The sequence below is a fragment of the Hydra vulgaris genome, chromosome 15 (assembly GCF_038396675.1).
Source record: "Hydra vulgaris chromosome 15, alternate assembly HydraT2T_AEP".
NCBI classification, from domain to species: Eukaryota; Metazoa; Cnidaria; class Hydrozoa; order Anthoathecata; family Hydridae; genus Hydra; species Hydra vulgaris.
In genome coordinates this window covers 8,540,001-8,561,458 of record NC_088934.1, presented here as the reverse complement: position 1 = coordinate 8,561,458, position 21,458 = coordinate 8,540,001, and the positions used below count along the sequence as shown (strand labels likewise).

General features: G+C 27.3%; 1 protein-coding gene across 2 annotated transcripts in view; it reads left to right on the top strand.

Annotated features, from left to right (window-relative positions):
• The window catches only part of LOC136072017 (piezo-type mechanosensitive ion channel component 2-like), a 169,344-nt gene that overhangs the window by 94,114 nt on the left and 53,772 nt on the right, over positions 1-21,458 (top strand). For both annotated transcript variants that reach the window (XR_010644242.1, XM_065819887.1), the window contains exon 15: positions 2,274-2,366. Coding sequence is in view for 1 of the 2 variants with exons in the window: in XM_065819887.1 (XP_065675959.1) it covers positions 2,274-2,366 (93 nt within the window). In the remaining variant the exon portion in view is untranslated. The remainder of the gene's footprint in view (positions 1-2,273; positions 2,367-21,458) is intronic.

Sequence of the window (21,458 nt, the reverse complement as noted above, 5' to 3'; positions counted from 1 at the left end):
GCTAGGCATAGCGATCTAAAATCAATGTTATTCAGTAAGAAATGTTTGGAAACATGTGTTAGTATGATTGGATTTAATAACATCGTCCCAGTCAATTTTTGATAAATTTAAAATTTTCTTTATTAATGTTTTTAAAACTACTGCTATATAAGTTGTGTCTGCGTGGTATAAATAATTTATTGAAATTGGGACAAATACAAAATTGAGTTAAGTTATCTGAAACAGAAGTTGTCAAATTTCCTGAAACAACTTCATTAGCTATTAAACTAGAGAAAATATTATCAAAAATTGTAGCAGAGTGATCAGTAATTCTAGTCCGCAAAGTAATGGCGAATGTTATAAAATAAAAATAAGTTTGAAAAATCAGATGCCGCAATGCCATTATTTGATTGCATCAGATTAATATTATAATCACCAAGTAAGAAAATAGATTTATTTTCAGCAGATATTTTTTGAAGTAAGGCAGACATGATGTTATTTAAAATAATAATATCCATTCACGGGTGTCTATAATTGCACAAATAATATTAGATGCATAAATAATATTAGAGTATTTAGAAAAAATAACTTCAACAAATGTGGATTCTAAACAATTAGGTACGTAAATCATTAAATCATCTCTTTGTGTGTAAATTAGTTTTTTTAATATATATAATAATGTACCACCACAAGAAGATTCCGTTGGTGTGTGTTCAATATTGTAATTATCAATGAGAATTGAATGAATGGAGAATGTTCCTTTTTTTAATCTTGTTTCAGTTATACCAATAATGTAAAAATCAAAATTAATTAATGATTGTATTGTTTAAGTCCTCAAAATGTTTTTGTAACGATGATATGTTTAGACAAAAAAAAGAGCCAGCACTTATTTTATTAAAATTAAGTTTACATAATTTGCTTATGTTATAATATTTACAAACTATGTCTAATGAAGTAGAAATTTGTTTCCTCAGAATCTAAAACACGAGATGAAACATAATTATTAATTTGATTAGAGACTCTATTTAAATAGATAAATCATCAGTTTTAAGAATTTTATCAGATGAAAATAGCAATTTAAGTTCATTATCTTGTACATCTGTGATTGGATAGACACTTTTAATACAGTTTACACAATTCCGCAACGAGAGATCTTATTGTAAACTGTACTTAGTCCAATATAAACAGGTATTACATTGAGATGAACAGCATCTTTTGCTAATTAATTTTTTACACAAATGACAGTTTAAAGCCGTAGTGGAACTGCAATATTAGAGAGATATATATGATGCAATATTACTGCAATATTAGAGAGAGATATATATGAAACAATAAGTAGGAAATAAATATGTTTATAATAGTTAAAATAAAATAATGAATAGATTATTAGGAACAACCGATTGCAACATCAAAAAAACTAACAATTTTAATAAATAATAATAATGGTTGTGAAACAATAATGCAACAGCCAAACAAACAGTAAACTATAACAAAAACAAAAATATTGAAGAAAGTTATAAAATCAAACTAAATAAGTAAAAAAACTAATCAAAATCAAGAGAAATATAAATTAAAAATATAATAACAATAATAAAAATTAATATTTGATATTATATACGAAAATAAGTAATCTAATAATAAATTGTAGTAATATAAAAAAAAATAAAAGTGTAATATTTAAAATGATAAAAAATAATAAATACAACAATAAAAAAAATAAAAACTATGAAAATTATCTTCTCTTTTAATAAACTACTGATCTTCTCTTCTTATCTTCTTATTAAATTTATCAACTTATCTCTTTTTTTTTTATCTATTCTTTTTTTTTCTTTTTCTTTTTTGTTAAGTTAAAATCAATGTTTGAGTTTTCTTTTATTTGTTTTTTTAAATGTTAATTTTGAGTGTTTATTTGTTAAAAGTTTTTTTTTTAATTTTTTTTTTACTCTTCTTTTCTTTTGATATTTTTGAATTCTTTATTTGAAACAATTGATAATTAAATCAGTTTTTGATTTTCTTTCTTTTTTTTCCCTTTTATTTTCAATGGTTAAAAAAACGCGACCGCCATCTGCAATGACCTTGCAAAAAGTATCAATTAATTATAGTGTACCTAAAATTAGTTTTGCAGTGTATTATCTGGTTAAAGTGCTTTTTTATCTTAAAGTTTTTGTAACTAAAATTTATGGACTAACATAAAAATTGTTTAAAGAAAGAAATGTTGTTTTGCTGTATAGCAATAAGTTTAGTATTATTAGCATAATGAATTTATTATTGCAAATTTAAATGTTTTGTTTTAGTCTTTACCAGTGCTTTTACAAGTGCATCATTTTTCCTCAAATGCTTGGTGGTTAGGACTTCACAAATCTACATCTGTTTCGCTTGATGTTCGAGTAAGATTTGAATATTTTGTTGTTATGTATATGTTTGTGTGTGTGTATATATTATATATATACACACACACACACACACACACACACACACACACACACACACACACACACACACACACACACACACGCACGCACATATATATACAGGGTGACTGGAAAGTTCTGTCAGTACTTCACAATCAGTTTATTTTTAATGTAATATACATAAACTACTGAAATTACAGTAACAGATCAAGTAACATATGTAGTGTAAGTATACCAAGAATTATTCAAATGCCTCTCCTTTTTGGTCAATGATAATCGATGACGCCTTGATTGTATGGTAGCACGAATGGTTTCCATAGGAAATATTTCCCATTCGCGGATCATCATTCATTTCATGGAGGCCAAGTTGGGATGTTGTTTAGCATTGACCTTGGACTCCAAAATAACCCACATGCAAAAATCGAGTGGATTCAGGTCAGGAGAGGACGGAGGCCACTCATCTTTAGCAATAAACTTAGGGCAATTCTGTTGGAGCCATTCTTGCGTTGTTTTAGCTGTATGAGCTGGTGCTGAATCCTGTTGAAAACACCAGTCTCCATTGGGATATAACAAATTGGCTTCTGGTTGCAAAATTGCCTTCAGGACTTTCTCTTGATAAGATACTGCATTAATTTTGGTGCCACGTTCGATAAAGACCAATTTTCCTTTGCTACACACTGCTGCCCATACCATCACCGAACTTCGATTCTGATACCGCTGGGCTGTTCCTGAAGACTTAGGTATGTCCTTTAATGATGTTGACCACACAACATTGTTTTTAGCATTAAAACTTTGTTCCATCACGAATAACTTTTCATCAGAAAAGGTAATGTTTTATACCGCACAATGACCATAATGACATAACAACCTTTTTTCATCTTTGCAACCTGGCCAGCTTTTGATTTGCAGTCAATCCATGAACTTTATGCTTGCAATAAGGTTTCAATCAAAGGTCTAGTTTCAATAATTCCCTCATCGACTCCCTGGGTACTCCTTTCTCCTGAGCTAATTTTCGCGCTGACCTTTCAGGGTTCCTCCAAATTTTCTTGCGCTTCATTTAATACGATCTGGGGTTCGAGCTGTTCGTGGACAACCCGAGCTTTCAGGGTCTTCAACACCACCAGTTTCACACTACCGTTGGATGATTCGATAAACACATCTCTCAGTAATTCCATGCACCTTTACTAATTTAAATATCTCAGCACCCATAAGTCCCTCCTCATAATGTCGTTGAATCAACAAACGATGAACATTCATAATGACTACAATAGAAAGAACAAACACAGTTTCAATTGACAAATTCAGTTACAATTGATAAGCATCATTGTACAGTTACAATTGTACTAAACTGGTACAAAACTGATAAAAAATTTAATGATAAACACTTGTAAATAATGAAATATGGGAGACCAGAAAGTATGCACATTGATTACTGGCTGGTAATCAATGTGCATACTTTCCGGTCACCCTGTATATACACTCACACACATATATATACACACACACACATATATATATATATATATATATATATACATACATACATACATACATACATACATACATACATACATACATACATACATACATACATACATACATACATACATACGGCCAGTAATCAATGTGCATACTTTCTGGTCTACCATATTTCATTATTTACAAGTGTTTATTATTAAATTTTTTATGAGTTTTGTATCAGTTTAGTACAAAAAAAAAATCATTGAATTTTGGAAATTTTAAACCAATTAGGAATTCTATGTTATATGTGTTGCAATTATACATGCTAACACCCTGATATATATATATATATATATATATATATATATATATATATATATATATATATATATATATATATATATATGTATATATATATATATATATATATATATATATAGTTATATATATAGGCCTTGTTTTAAATAAAAAGTGCTTTATGCATTAGCTTAATGCGATATTTGACGTCATTAAATTCTCTTTCTTTTTTTATTTTTTAAAGACATTAACTTTTTTAAATTACTGTAAGAATATTGATTACCGCAAAACAAGTTAAATGTTATTTGAAGGTTTTTTTATTATCACTATAAAGGAATGTTTATTTTATTTTATTTTTTAATATTAAATAATTAAATTTAATATTGCATTTTAAAAAATGCTTGGTATTAACAAATTTCTTTCTTTTTTTGACATTAGGGTAAATGAATTAAAATATGTTAAATTTTTAAATGATAATTTTTTAAATTTCTAATTGCGGCTTTGCAACTACAAATGATTTTTAATTTTAAAAAAAATTAGCAGTTAACAAATAAAAAAATTATGTTATATTTATTTAAAGTTTATTAGTTTATTATTTTATTATTAAAATTGCATTGCTGAATATATCGTTTATTAGAAAATAGTTGCTGTGATTTAACTTGCATTATAAAAACTTACGTTTTGTGCAATCTTTTCAAGCAGCCGTTTATTTAAAAAATTAATTTTGAGTAAAAAAAATGTTTAAGAAGGAAAACTGAAAAAACAATTGCAATAAAAATAAGCTGATTTTTTTTTTAAGAACAGATCAAATTTAAAAATTGAACAATATTTAGTAATATTTTTAAATAGATTTAACAGTTAAGTTAAAAATTAACTTAACTGTCAAACCAAAGCATTAACTTTAATTTTAATAAACATAAATATATTTTTTAAATCAAAATTATATATATTTTTTTTATCAGAATAAAATTATATATTTTTTATTAAATAAGTTTTAAATTAAGTCATATATTTTTTATCAGAATTAAATTATGTTTTTATCATTTTTGCTTCAAGCTTAAAAAATGAATCATTTCAGTAAAATAAAAACAAAATAAAATTAAACTTTTAATTTTATTTGAGTTTTTTTCATTGGTAAATTTAAAATTACTAATAAAATAATTTATTATTTAAATTTATTGTTTATATAGCGCTTATATCAAACATAATTGCCATTCAAACTTTTGTAAAATATTTTTACATAAACATCATTCAAAAGTTAATGTGACTTTTTTTAAAATGAACTTCTTTTATCTTACCGCTTATAGTATAATTTAAAAGTTAAAAAATGATAAAAAGTCGCATAACGGAAATCGCTTACTGCTTACGTAAAAACCACTTAAGGCGTAGGTAAATTTCTCTACACTTAACGCTTTAAAACAAGGCCTGATATACATATACATATATATATATATATATATATATATATATATATATATATATATATATATATATATATATATATATATATATATTTATATATATATATATATATATATATTTATATATATTTATATATATGATATATACATGTTATTCCTGATGAACCTACAGATAGAGAAACAATTTGTTAAGGGAAAAATTAGATTTTACTAGTTTATTATTGCTCTGTTCTTTAAGAACATTGAGCACTCTATTTATAATGCACTAACATAATTTGGAATTTCTATATATAAGTGGGAATTTTTTTTTCAAGTGACAACCCTGTAACTATTGGTCAAGTCATTACCTAAAACTCACAAAAACATGAAAATAAACTATATAAACACAAAAAAACCCTCTGCACAAATCCATTTTAAAGTATTAGTCAAAAGTTTAAAAATTTACTTAAATAACTCATATTGTTTAATTATTATACATTGTATATATTTAAATATAAACTGTATTTTAGATGTATAGATATTAGAGAATTATTTAATTGGACAAATTGATTGCCCTTCCAATATTACAAAGCCAAGAATTGTAAATATAAAAATTTGATTGAGAAGCCACTGATGAATTTTTCAAAATTATGTAAGACGAAGCAGATATTAGGAAAATATCATATCCTTTAATAATTGGTTAATGTTCCTAGATTAAGTAATGTTATTAAAAAAATCTTAATTAAAGTTTGTCAATTATGGAATAAAGTGGCAATACCATGTTTTAGGGAGAAATTTGTGCAAAAAAAGTCTTCTATTTAAAATTATAAATTTGTTACTATATCAACACAAAGTTCAAATAAGAAGACAAGTATTATAAATAGCTGAGATAAATTATTTGATTTATTGCCCAAAAATGCTAAATTTAAAAATCTGGAAGACAAACTCATTTATGAACTTCAGAAATATTCCAATGGGTGCAAAGATCGGTGCAGTATTATGACAGAGCCTATTACAACACCACTTGACCTGCCACCTAAAGAAAAGAACTTGAAACAAGTTATAGCCAATTGTTTGATGATACAGACAATTCTAGTAGTGAAAGTTCAGAAGATAATAGTACAAGTAATGATTACACAATCCTATTGAAACATGCAAAGGTCACAGGTAAAATGATAGCTAAGATATCTGAAAATGAAGGGTATCCAATAAGTTGTACGGTAAAGATTACAGAAGCTGTACTCGATGCAGTTGGTGAGACATCGATTTGCAGATCTGTAGTTCAAAAAGCATCTACAACACTTGTACACGAAATAAGCTTTGTTTGGTTGACTCTTCTCAAGAAATGTGGTGCTTACATTTTAATTGTAAGAGCATAGACAAACAACATTATTTTGAGCACTTGCATTTCAAGCAAGTTTAAATCTTTGGTTATATCTTTGAAAAAATTAGAGAAAGACAACTCTGTTTCTATTTATAACATTTTTTATGGAATTTTATTTATAAAATAAAATTTCCGTTCTAATATATGACACCACTGTAGTAAATACAGGTTCTAAAAATGAAGTAATTAAGCGTTTGATAAAAGTTGTTCCATGTTAAGTGTATCATCCTTGTTGACTTCATGTTCTTGACCTGATTCTTAAGCATTTTATGATCTCAAAGTTTGATTCCTTATCAACATCGCCTAATTTTAATTACTGGTTCATTAATGAGTTGATTAGTGACTACCATGATTTAATTGAAAAATAAAAGTCTAACAGGCCAGTTAATAAGCGTAAAAAATGTCAGGAATGAATATACGGAGCTGGATTTGTTATGTAAAGGATACAAGTCTTATCAAGACTTAATTAATTTACCAGCAATTCATTTTTCTAAATCCGGTCCTATTTCAAGTTCACAATGGAATTCAAGAGCTATCTATTGCTTAAAATATATGCTTTTGACTCAGACAAAAAAATGAATCAATAATAGAGGCGTGCAATTTTATTGTAGATCACTGGGCCAAGCTACGGTTCTCTTGCAGAAGAAATGTTGACAATATAACGAGATTATATCATTGTATATGTGATATTTGGAATTATTGTCCATTAGACATTGATTAAAAAAATGAAGTGTGCAAAAGGTCACTTGCAAAAGTTAAGTTGTTCCTAAGAAATGCCATTAACTTAGAGACCAAATTTTTAAGACATTGTAATAAACTTTAATCTGCCTATGTGTGTAATTGTAATGAGATAATTTACTGTCTGAACTATGTTTACTGCCATGACATAATTTTTACAGACTTAACACTAAAAATTTCAAAAACTATTTAACTCAACAAACAATATCTTTACCCAAAGTTACATAGATTTTTATGCATAGTTTGTAAGCATAGAGGCTGGAATGTTGGACAATTCGCAGGCAGATTGAAAAGCTTTGTTTTTTTAAAACAAAGCTTTTTAAACTGTTGCAACAATTGATTTTTGAAAAATGTTATCATTTCAAAAAAATGAGTTGGTGCAGAGGGTTTTTCAATCTGTTATGATAAAAATTATTTTTAAAATACTTTTTATATTATTTCTCCACAGATAGTAATAGGGCAGATTAGTTTTAAGAAAAAAAAAAATTAATAAATTAAAAAAATAATTGCTGGTATATTGTATTTTTATGTGATAGTTTATGATTTTTGGTAATATCTGAAAATTTTTTGTATGAATATCCATTTTGGGAAAATACATTAACAAGAAACTCAATTTCATTCTGAATATTTTGTTTTGAACATATTTTAGATGCTCTTGAAGGAAAACCTTTAAAATTACTTATTGCTATATTAGGTGAAATTGAATAATGTGGTTTAACTAATAATTAGTAATTGCTTGTATTATTTCAACAAGGTGTTGCAAAAGTTTATGAGCTGCTGTACCAATAGTTTGCATAGGGTAACCTTTATCACTTTTATGTGCTTTAATGCATCCATATAATCTAGGTGGAACAGCGTTAGAAGAATATATTTTGTCATAAGTTTTTTTATCAAACCTTTTTTCTTTTTTTGATTTACTGAGTTTGTTGAATTAGACAAAGAAAATTTTGTGTAGGATCGACAGCTGTAATAGTGTAGTTACCAAGTTGTTCTTTAATTTTTTTTATTGCTAATTCTGAATCTAAAATAACAAATCCACATCCTTTATCAAAAAGGTATATCTTAATTTCATTTGACTTTTTTAGCTCATTTAAAGCTAGATATTGATTTTTAGAAAAATTACTATCTATTTTTACATTTAAAAACTTGTTTAATGTTTTGTTTACAATTTGTCGCAAAAATTCAGCTTTTTTAACATTAACATTTTTTTTATAATTTTAAATCACATTCTTCAGTTGATGCTATAATATTCATAAATGGAATTTGATTTTTTGATGGTATAAATTGTGGGCCAAGATTTAATAAATTTTCTTGGTTGCAAGATAATAGCTTACTGGAGAGGTTTAGCATTTTTTACTAATCAATGTTTGTAATCAATGTTATGATTGCTAGAATAAATTTTTTTGTTGGTTAACAATATTAAACTTATCAAATGTTTACTTTTCTCGAATTCAATTTCTCTGGATTTATTAGTAATACGTTCTATTACGTAGCAAAATCTCGAGGTTTAACAATTCATTTAATCGAACTCTTTAATTCTATAATTTATTATAAAAAACTCTATAATTTATTTTACTTGTATAAAACCTTTTTTTGGCATAATTTTTTGCTAAAATCAAAAGTTTGTGTTGGTATTTGAACATAAGATTAAAACCAGATTTTGTTTTAATTGGACTGTGTATATTAAAAGATTTTGGTGTGATGTTGTTTTTACTAGTTGCATTTTTGATCTTTTCTGTTTATATATATATATATATATATATATATATATATATATATATATATATATATATATATATATATATATATATATATATATATATATATGTATATATGTATATGTATATATATATATATATATATATATATATATATATTATATATATATATATATATACACATATACATATCGCTGCTCTTTTATAAAGGTTTTAAGTTAAAGTTATTTTTACTTCAGATTTTTTTTAACCACTCTTTCGAGCAGGTTGATATGAAATAGAAACTGTTGAAAACGAATTAAAAACCGCATCTTTTTTTTATTTTTCAACCATTTTTCTAAATATTTAAAATCTCTGAAAAAACGAGGGGGTCCCAAACTTTATGTGGCTCAATCTTTTGAGTGTCAAAATATATTTTGATAAAATTTGAAGCCTAGTTACAATTTATGATGGGATTCAAGATAATATTTTGTTTCTTTTCAAAAATTACTTTCCCTCAACCAGGGAGATGCAGGGGGCATTTTTCAAGGGTATTTCTACTGTTGTTTGCAAATCACATGGTTTGTGCCTGAAATTGAAGTTAATTTTATTTAGATTTTATTTACTAATTACAAATGATCTAATAACAAACTAATGGTATAAGCACAATAATTTAGGCAAATTAGTCTCAATAAATTTCGTCAATTGTCTGATAATTTGTTTAAATTAAACAATTTGTTAGAATATTGATTTATAAAATTTAAAAAATTGAATACAGAAAATACTAAATAAAAACGTTTTTGTACAAAATGATTCTGCAAAAAGCAAGATCTTATTCAGAAAATAGGAGATGGATATGTTTCTGTTGTATCGATAAAATCATTGATTCATCTGATCAAAGACTTTGTGGACCCTGGATTCAGTCTGAGTCTATGTTCTCCTCCGTCTGGAATATGTGGAAGCTGCAAGACAAACTTATATTTAAAACAGAAAGGTAAAGCTATCAGTAAAGCTGTGGAGACTTCTTGGATAAATGGTCGTGATCAATTTAAAAAGTTGGGAAGAATTAAATAAAAAGGTGGCAACTGCAATTGTGCTATTTGCTGCCTAGGGCAGTGTACTAAAATATTTTCGAATCGTAATCTGAAAAGATTACATTCGAAAAAAGAAATTCATTTTCCTCAGAATGCTGTCAAATTGTTGGTCCTGGTACTCGACATCCTTGCAGCAACAAAAAAAACTGTTCAAAATCTTCACGCTTTAATTACTTCAAAAGAATTAAAATATCGCTGATAGAGTTGTTTCTTGTACGCTAAAAAATATCTGTTGCACAGGATATTTTTTAGCGTACAAGAAACTTGCAACAGGAGGAAAAGCTCTTCCTGTTAAAGTATACAGAGGCTGATCACCTATAAGGCATATAAGAAGCGAAACTATCATGAACTTGAAGATAAACCATCTTCCAAATTGTGCAGTGTTAAGAATAATGAAGGAGATAAGAAAAGATGTTGAATGATCTGGAATACAGGAGAACCCCTATGCTGAAGTTACTAACAGGTCACACTACTTGAATAGGTTTTACGATGTGATAAAATGTCAGCTCAAGATCAGTAAAAACTTTTTTGAAAAAGATATTGTTTATTGTACTGACCTATCTATGCTTGTAACTGAAGTTTGTTCCTTCAGAAAAATGGATTATTTTAATTCTGTTGTACATGTTGGTATTGATGGATTGATGGAGGGCAGGGATCTCTAAAGATTGTCATGAACGTGTTTTACCCATCAGTATTAGATTTTCATCCAAGAAACCAGAAGTACACCGGGGTCAACAAAGTGATTATCTTAGGCATAGTTCAAAACGTAGAGTAAAATCATCACAATCCGAAGACACTTTTCCAGCTCCTTCAACTCAATCAATTGAAGTTTACCTTGGCTTCTAACCTCAAATTGATCAACATTGTAATTGGATTATCAGTAAGTATCTTATTTCATTTATATTTTATATTTTAAGTAAGCAAAACCTAAATATCATATATTTATGAACACCATGTTAGTAAAATTATTGATCTCTTCTTCACTGATAAAAATCTGAAGGAGTTTCTTGAAAAGAAAACGGTTATCAGGCATGGCTATAATGGTGGTGGTTTTAATGGACCTAATTGTGCCAAAGTTTTAAGATCATTGGACAAAACGACACTTTATTCTCCAATTGAATATCTGGAATGTATTGAAACCCTGAGGAAGTTTAAAGAAGGTACTTCATTGCTTTTAAAATTTTTTTTAACACTTCTTAGAATGTTTTGAATACAACTAGTATAGATAGGGGACTATTTGACCTACCAGTCTAAATAAAATTAGGAGACATGAATATGTTAATACTATTATTTTCAGCAAGTTAATATTTGGTTAAATTTTGTTTGATTTAGTAGCTGAACGCTGTTTTGGAAACTCAATATATCCTACAAAGAAAAAATAGACAAGTTTTTGGAGTCCATGCTTCACTTAAAAGTATATGTCCATGATGTATTCGCGATGATGATTTCACTTGGATTGAAGTTTCACATAATCAGGTTCCATCTCAAGGAGTATTCTCGATAGGCAGAAAGTCCCGCTCGGTATTACATCAGAACAAATATCTGAAGCAGTGTATAAAAACTTAAACAAGACACTAAAAAGGTTCGTTGTGTCTAAGAAAAACGTCCATCACAGTGAAAAGCTAAGAGCTATGGTTGTTGAATACAGTTCAACGAGATAAGAAGATTTTTCAAGAATATATTTAGAATGAAAAAATATCTATTTCTTTTTCATTTTTGCAACATATTATAATTTTTAAAATACTGTTTGTGGCATTTCATTTGTCTGATTTTGTTATCAGAGATTTATTCATGTTTTGTGTGTGGCAGTAGAAACGGAAAATTTGTTGCATTCCTAATAGATTTTTGACAAGAAGATAATTGCAACTATTATTTTGCTAATATTCATTAAAATGTTAATTTTTTTGCTAAAAATCAAGGCAGTCAGATCACAGAGGCAGGAATACCCTTGAAAAATGACCCCTGCATCCCCCTGGTTGAGGGAAATTAGTTTTTGAAAAAAAGTTCTTTATTTTGAATTCAAACATAAATTGTAATTAGGTTTCAAATTTTATCAAAATATATTTTGACGCTCAAAAGAAAGATTAGTAGAAAAATTTTTACTATATAGGGGTTAAACCAAATTACATTTCTAGTTTCATTTTGCTTTTTTGTATTCTTTTTTCAGGGTCAAGTTTTAGTTCAAACTTTTAAAACCAATTTTTTTTGAAGGCATCTTCAAAAAATAGAGGCAGTTGATTGCACTGACCAAGCTTTTGTAACACTTAAAGATAAAGATCATAAACTAAATTTTCAAAACAAACCTTTTTGTAGGTTATTGGTTCCCTCAAAAAGTGAGATTAGGCATGTAAGCAAAATTAATAATTTTCTTAGAAATAAATTAAATTTACATTAGTGGAAAAATACCACTGATGTTATAAATTGGTTCTTCCTAATCAAAAATAAAATTGACTGTGCATTTATTTGATTTGACATTAATGTTTTTTTCCCCTTAATAACTCCAGATATTTTAGATAAAACAATTGAATTTACAAAAATCCATACAGTTATTGCAAAAGAGACAATTCTTATATTGCAGAAAAATCTTACTTTATTTTAATATGAAAACTTGGAAAAAGAAAAACATACACGACTGCTTTGATGCAATAATCGGCAGTTATGATGGAGCAGAAATTTTAAACTTGTTAGACTATGTATTTTAGATTTATATAGCAAAATAATATTAATGATTTTGGTCTTTATTGTGATGATAGTTTAATAGTAATGTCTAAAAGATCTGGTCCATAGCTTAATAAAATTAGAAAAGATATAGAATTTTTTTAAAATATTTGCATTCAAATTGAAATAAGCATAAATTTGAAAATTATGAATTTGTCACATTTTACCTCTCTGAAAATTCATATAAGCCTTTCAAAAAATCAAATGGTGAGTTATTGTAAAATTAATATTAACTCAAATCATCCACCCCAAATTCTAAAACAAATCCCAATTTCGGTTTATTAATAACAGGCTAAACCAAAACTCCTCTGATGGAAATATATTCAATTCCTTTGATTGATTTTTCAAAGTAAATTTTAAAATTTTGAATCAAAATTTGATTCAAATTTGAGAAAAAGAATACAAAGAAGCGAAGTAGAACTAGAAATGTAATTTGGGTTAACCTACCTCCCCCCTCCCCCCATATATCAAAAATGTTTTCACTAACATAGGAAAAGCGTTTTTTAAATTGGTCAATAAACACTTCCTGCTCTAATGAGTTGCATAATATTTTTTATCGAAATATAATTAAAGTTAGCTAAAATTGCACAAAAAATATGGAAAGAATTTTAAAAGGTAACTAATGCTTTGCTAAAAAAAAATCTTTTGTAGAAAACAACAACATAAAATTGTTATTGAAAACAAAACAAAAAAACAACTGTCCAATGAGTGAAAAATGTATATCAAAACACATAGTAAATAAATGTGTTGTTTTCTTCTAGGATGTACCTGATAAACGATATATTTGCTTAACAGAGGATAAATGGAAAAAATGTTTTGCCGATCATAAACAATCCTTTAAAAATAAAAAGTATTCAAAAGACACCATGCTGTCCAAATACATATGACAGAGGGGGATCTAAACCCCATCAAGTGCTCAGTTGTCAGGGTAAAAAAATAAACATAAATATAGACATGTCATCTACCACCTGCCCAAATATTAGACTGTCGATCTTTTTATTTTGTTAGAAAATGTATTTTGAAAAATGTTTACAGTGGAAAAAAAAAGTATATGATTGTTAAATCATAATAAATAGAGTACAAAATGCGCTTTCAAACATCATGGCTTAAAATTTGAGCATGGCTTAAAATTTGATCGAAAATGTTCTGAAAAGATTTAAAATTCTTTTGTTAATTCATAACATAACAGCAGTGTTTTACCAATTCAAAGCAAAATTACCTTTGTTTATATTTTTTTAATATATATATTTTGCCTGTTCACTGAAAAATGGCTAAAATTAATCATCAGTTAAAATGCTAAAAACAACTTAATGACTAGTTAACCCATAACATATGGTGCTTTTTTTAAATGGGATAAACTAAAAACCTGTCTACTTCTGATATGGGAATTTGAAGATAAAAACATTGATGATTTTATATTGAATTGGTCTATCCTTAAAACAGCACTTAATAATATTTTCAAAAAGTTCATATTATACCTACAAGAAAAGTTTGAATATGGTATAACAAAAACATTTGCTAAAATATATAATCTTTTTTGTACTAAAAAGCAAACATGTCTGCACAAGGTTCATTTTGTAACAGACCTGTGAATCTATAATTTACTGAACTATTATATTTAAATTAAAAAGTTTATTTTCTGCTTTTTAATGCAAAAAAAAATATTTTTTTAAATATTTTTTAGCAAATGTTTTTGCTATTTTATTTTCTACTTTTTAGTCTTTACAATGAGTTACAGTATTTAACAATAGAAATTATTGTTATGTAGCATTGTTATTGTTATGTCACAATATTATTATTAAATAGTGTTCAGTGTCTGAACTTCAGACCACAAGAAGTAAAAGGAAGAGCTCTGATTAAGTTCCCTAGTTATGTCAGTTAAATGTTATTAACAATATTGCACTAATATAAAATGTCCACATTTATATATGTGTGTGTGTGTGTGTGTGTGTGTGTGTGTGTGTGTGTGTGTGTGTGTGTGTGTGTGTGTGTGTATATAGACATATATATATATATATATATATATACATATAAATATATATATATATATATATATATATATATATATATATATATATATATATATATATCTACAGTCATGGACAAAAGTTTGGAAACACATAAAAAATTGCAAAACGCATTCTTTTATTCAAGTGAAAAATAGCAAATGTGTAATAATATAAAGAAAATAAAAGTAACAATAAGCACCATAGCTGATAGACTAAAAATAGTTCATATTGCACAAAAATAAAGTAGTTTGTTTAAATTATTTAGTATTTTGTATGGCCGCCACGATTTTTTAATACAGCTGCTATACGACGAGGCATTGTATAAATTAGTGAACGTCAGTAATCTTCGGTGATATCCGATGTCCAGGCTTGCTTGACTTTTTCCAGGAGATCAGCCTGAGAGGTTGGATTGCTTTCTGACACGTTTCTCTTCATCACACATATCACACATTTTCAATGGGATTTAGATCAGGCGAGTTACCTGGCCATGGTCCCAAGATTTCAAAACCTGATGATGTAAGCCACTGTTTCACTGCTTTATTGCCATGGCATGGCGCCCCATCATGTTGAAAGACTGTGGTTCCATGTATTTCCATAAAATTAGGCAATTTTTTTTTTTAAATACTTAAGTAAACATTGCCATTAATGGTAGTTCCGTCTGGCATATCCCAGAGACCTGCACGGCCAAACACTGATATTGCTCCCCAGATCATCAGCTTCTTTGGTTGTTTGACAGTAGGCAACACATACTTTCTATTGTACCTCATTAGTGCGGGACGCCAAACTTTTGGTGCATAGGAAGTAAATTGTGTGAACGTTGACTCATCACTAAACATAACTCGCTCCCAATCATGCTCGGACCAGCCCTTGTATTTCTCACATAATTGCAATCGATCTTTAATGTTTTTCAATGGCAGCTTTGGCTTTCTTGCTGGTCTGCAGCTTTTCAAACCTTTTTCAGATAATCTTCTTCGAATAGTTTTGTAGCTCATGTTTCTGCAGCCTTCCGGTAGTCTACTTCTTATGAACCCAGACGTTGCACGAGGCGTGCATACAGCAATCCTATAAATCGCACGATCATCTTGCACTGTAGTTCTCCTTGGTCGGCCAGAGCGAGGGCGTGATGAATACGTTTTAGTGTCACGGATCCGTTTAAGTATTTTACAAGCTGTACCAGGTGATATATTTAAGATCTGCTTAATTGCTCTAAATGACTTGCCTTCGGATCGCAATATTTTCACCTGGGCTCATTGAGTAACTTTTAGCTCTTGTTTCTTACCCATCCTGTAATAAAAAAAAGAATTAATTGATATAATATAAAAACAGAAATGAACAGTAATTATGCTTGCCTAAGTTAGTTCAGTATTTACAGACAGTATAGTTTCTTAATAATTTTAACATTACATGTACTGTACTGTATACCTGAATTACACACCTGTATACAGGTAAGCAATTACAGTTACAATTACAGTAATTTAATTCATTATTACTACAGTCATTAACTTATATTATCACTCACTTTTCTACAAAGCTAAATAAATAAAATATTACAACAAATTTATTTAAAACAACACAAAATTAATCTTACCTTTATGAATTGCAGAGGGTAATGAAATCCAAATTTGCCTTAATTACTTTGTTTATACAATCAACTTTAACACGTATTATCCAATAGCCAATTACTTTAACATTATGCAAGCATCAATATAATGACTTAAGGGTGCCAAGGTAATTTGCAATGAAATATCCTAAAAAATCACTAAAAATTACAGTGTTTCCAAACTTTTGTCCGTGACTATATATATATATATATATATATATATATATATATATATATATATATATATATATATATATATATATATATATATATATATATAGCAAGTATGGATTTACAGTAATATTGGCTATATAAAAACTGCAAAACAATGCCAACATATTTTTTTATCAAATACTATGAAAAAATATTAAAATTAAAAAAATGATCATCCTTAGGAGGGATTTAACCCGCAATAAGGTGAAAATTAAAGAATTTAAATATTTATTTCACATACGAATAAGGTTTTTATTAGGTAAGTATTATTTGTATGAGTATTGTTATTGTTTAAATAATGTGAGCAACAATGTAATAAGAACATTATTTGTATGAGCGTGCAAATAATGACCTCTTAGGCATAAAACACAAAATTTACACACAAAACTTTCCCTTAGGAGTACTTAAACCCCCAATCCTAACACCTGTGCCTCAAAAGAAGAGCATTATTACATACACAGCACCACAGGAATAGATTGATGAAATAACAAATAAAAATCAAACTTGTGGACAAATTACTTGATAAAAAGTTCTGTTTGCATGAAAGAAAAGATTATAAAAAATTACACATCCGAATCAAGAATGTTTTTTAAACAAAAAATCGGAATCAATTTCTAAATGCAGACATAAAAATTAGTTTCTCCTAAAAAACTATAAAATAAGTGATCTCAAAAAACAATTTATTAAATCCCCCCTTCAATAATATATTTAAAAAAAGCAGAAGTAAACAATTTTAAAGAACTCTTTTTATAATTTGTCAGCATATTTCATTAACGTGCGAAAATTTACAGTAGTCAAGACATTTATCACTTAATTTAATTTTTGGTATATATTGAAGTTTTATTAATTCAATCATTCATATCTAATGACTCTTTATTGATGAAACACAGTGTAAAATAAAAAAAGTTTGGTAAGTGATTTTCTATTAATTTTTAACTGCTTTGTTCTCTTGAGAACATAGAGCACTTAAAAAAATACCACAACATTCTCCAAAAATATGCATTTCCTTGTGGGTAAAGATTTGTGGGTCGCGGATTTGTTTTTTAACAGGATAGTGATCCTAAACACCTGTCTAAAATCTGGCGTAATTATATCTCAACCAAAGAAAAATAAAATGAATTAAAATATATGGAATGGCCTCCTCAGTCACCGGATTTAAATCCGATAGAGTTTTTGTGGGACAAGTTAGAAACGTGAGAAAAATGCAACCAACTAATCAAAAACACATTTGGATACTTTAAAAAATCGAAAATTTAAAAAAATACTGAAAGATTTTTTAAAATGTCTTCTTACATCTTATAATTTGTTGAACGAATATATATGTTGATATAAATAAACACCTATGATGAGAAAAGTCTTATGCATATTGTTAAATTTATCAAATGAACCCAAACTTTTGACTGGTAGTGTATATTAGGGTGGCTTATAAAACAATATTTTTCGAAAATGACTGATGGTACCTCCTAATGGTGTTCAATATATATATAACAAATACAAAATTTAAAAATTTTTAAAATAAAATAAATTTTTAGGGGTCGCTCAAGACCCTCAGATGGTTCCCTAATATTTTGAAAAAAAAAGTTCTTTAAAAGCATATCATGTTGGGTCTCAAAAGATATGAAATTTCATTAAAATTTCAAAAATAATAAAAAAAATTTATGAAAACACATATTAAAAAAGTTTATTTAAAAAACTATAAAAATATGTACTTTTTTATATTTTGTTCAAAAACCATAGTTTTTAAGCCATAAAATTTAAACTAGTAATCTTTATATAAAATAGTTATTGTTTTTGGATGTTTAATAAAATTTCACTTCTTTTGAGACCCAACATGATATGCTTTTAAAGAACTTTTTTTTTTTAAATAATAATGACCCGTTAGATGTTTAAGGGTCTTGAGCGACCCCTAAAAATTATTTTCATTCAAAAAATTTTTCAATTACTATTAATTTATTACACAGAACACCATAAGGGGGTCCCATCAGATATTTTCAAAAAATGTTGTTTTATAAGCCACCCCAATATATATATATATATATATATATCATACATCAGAACGCACTTTTTTTTGTGTATTGCATATTGAGTATGCTACTCATATCATACTCAATACGCAACTCAACGTACGCAATTTCTTTGAGTATAATACTCAATATGCAACTCATAGTACACATTTTTATTGAGTAGAATACTCAATACACAACTCATAATACACATATTTTTTTAGTATTTTGCGTAAAAATACGCAATTTTTTTGAGTGTAAAATATAAATTAGTTGTTAAAGTATATATTTTTTTATAAATAACAAACAAAAACACTAAATTATAATTTAACCATTATAATTTGTTTTTTAAAATAAATGATTAAGGTTTGCGTGTCGAAAATCACGTCTTGAAGCTTCTAGGGAGTAAGTAGCATTGCTTTTAATGACTTTATGAGCTTGCTTCAAATAACAATTTACAATTTGCTGTTTTACAAGTTGATAAACTTTGAGTTGCTTTGTTTTGTAAGTTGATAAACTTCTAGCGTTTGTATTTGAAATAATGACTTTTTTTATAATTTTTTGTTACTTTTATGAGGCTATAGATGTATATAAGATGCAAGTATTTATCTTTTTATCTATAGTAAATAAGTTAGATAGATAAAATAAACCATTTTAATCTTTAATCTTATATAAACTAAAGTAATTTATATATGTAATGTAATTTAAACTAGTTTTATAATATTACTTATTTGCTTAACAAAAGTTTTATTTTAGATTTTTTGCTTTAACATGTATGGAAGATCCGCCAAACGAAAATTAGGTTCAGATTCTAATGTAAAGAGTTTGAGAAAAAAAAAAGAAAAAAGTATAAATAAAGAAGATAAAGAAAATCAGTCTGTAAATAAACAAATAAATTCTGATAGAAGTAATCGTGCCTTAGCCGTATTGTCGATTGAAAATAGTCAATCACCATGCAGCGAAAGCATAAGCAATGCTTTATTAACAAATATAAGTATTAAATGATATGTTAAAGAGATTAATGAAATTAAACATAACTTGAAAAACAATAAATTTCCGCGTAAAATTTTAAAATTTGGTGACACTGAAAAAACTTACAGTTTGGTTTTAAACTTTTTTCATTGCCGAACCGAAATCGATTTCAAGCCCGGAAAGAAAGAAAAATTACATTTTACCTGCATTTATTGCTATAAGGTATTACATGAACCACTAGGTAAAAGTGGTAATTTTTTTAAGCATTTTAATTCCACACAATGTAACGGCAAAGACGATTTTATGGCTTGGAAAAAGGCTTATGATGATATAAGTCTTGATAATGATGATGACTCGTTGTTAGATGACAATATTATGGATCTAACTAAATATGTAATGTCATCCAATATGGCAACACAAGAGCTAGGTAACATTCATCTAAAAAGACTTTTAGAGCGTCATAAAATTCATTTACCATGCGAGAAGTCTTTCGTCAATAATATAGTTCCTATTGTAGTTGAAAAGATAAAAAAAACAATCACTAACTGCCTTAGAAAAGCCAAAACTATTACATTAATAGGTGATATCTGGGATAGCCGCCAGCTGGCTGATTTTTTTGCCTTATTTTGCCAGGTTACCTTTGCTGATTTCAGTAAAAAGCTAATAGTTCTTGGTCTTCAACGAATGAGTGGCCTACATAATGTTGAAAATATTATATTGGTTTCAGAAGAAATATTAAATCAATATGATTTCGATAAATCTAAAGTTGACGGTTATGTGAGTGACGGTGGTAAAGCTTTTCTTAGAGCTTTTCCACAAATGCTCAATTATGAAAGGGAAAACAGCAATTGGATTGAAGAAGACTTTTGGGAAGAATTGTTTGAGAATGACAACAGTGATGAGAATGATCAGGAACTGAAAGATTCACCTGAAAACAAAATTGAACCTGACATTAACGAGTTGCTTACTGAAGAAATAAATCCAATCCAAAATGATATTAAATTCAGCTAACTATCTAATGAGATTGATGCTGAGATTGATGCTACTGGAATTGATGATGCTGATAATTATGAATCATGTTGAGTCTCAAAAGATATGAAATTTCATTAAAATTTCAAAAATAATAAAAAAAATTTATGAAAACACATATTAAAAAAGTTTATTTAAAAAACTATAAAAATATGTACTTTTTTATATTTTGTTCAAAAACCATAGTTTTTAAGCCATAAAATTTAAACTAGTAATCTTTATATAAAATAGTTATTGTTTTTAGATGTTTAATAAAATTTCACTTCTTTTGAGACCCAACATGATATGCTTTTAAAGAACTTTTTTTTTTTAAATAATAATGACCCGTTTGATGTTTAAGGTTAAGAGATTGATGCTGAGATTGATGCTACTGGAATTGATGATGCTGATAATTATGAATTTGGGGATCATAGTATAGTAGATCAATTAGAGTTTGAACTCGGCAGCAGAAAA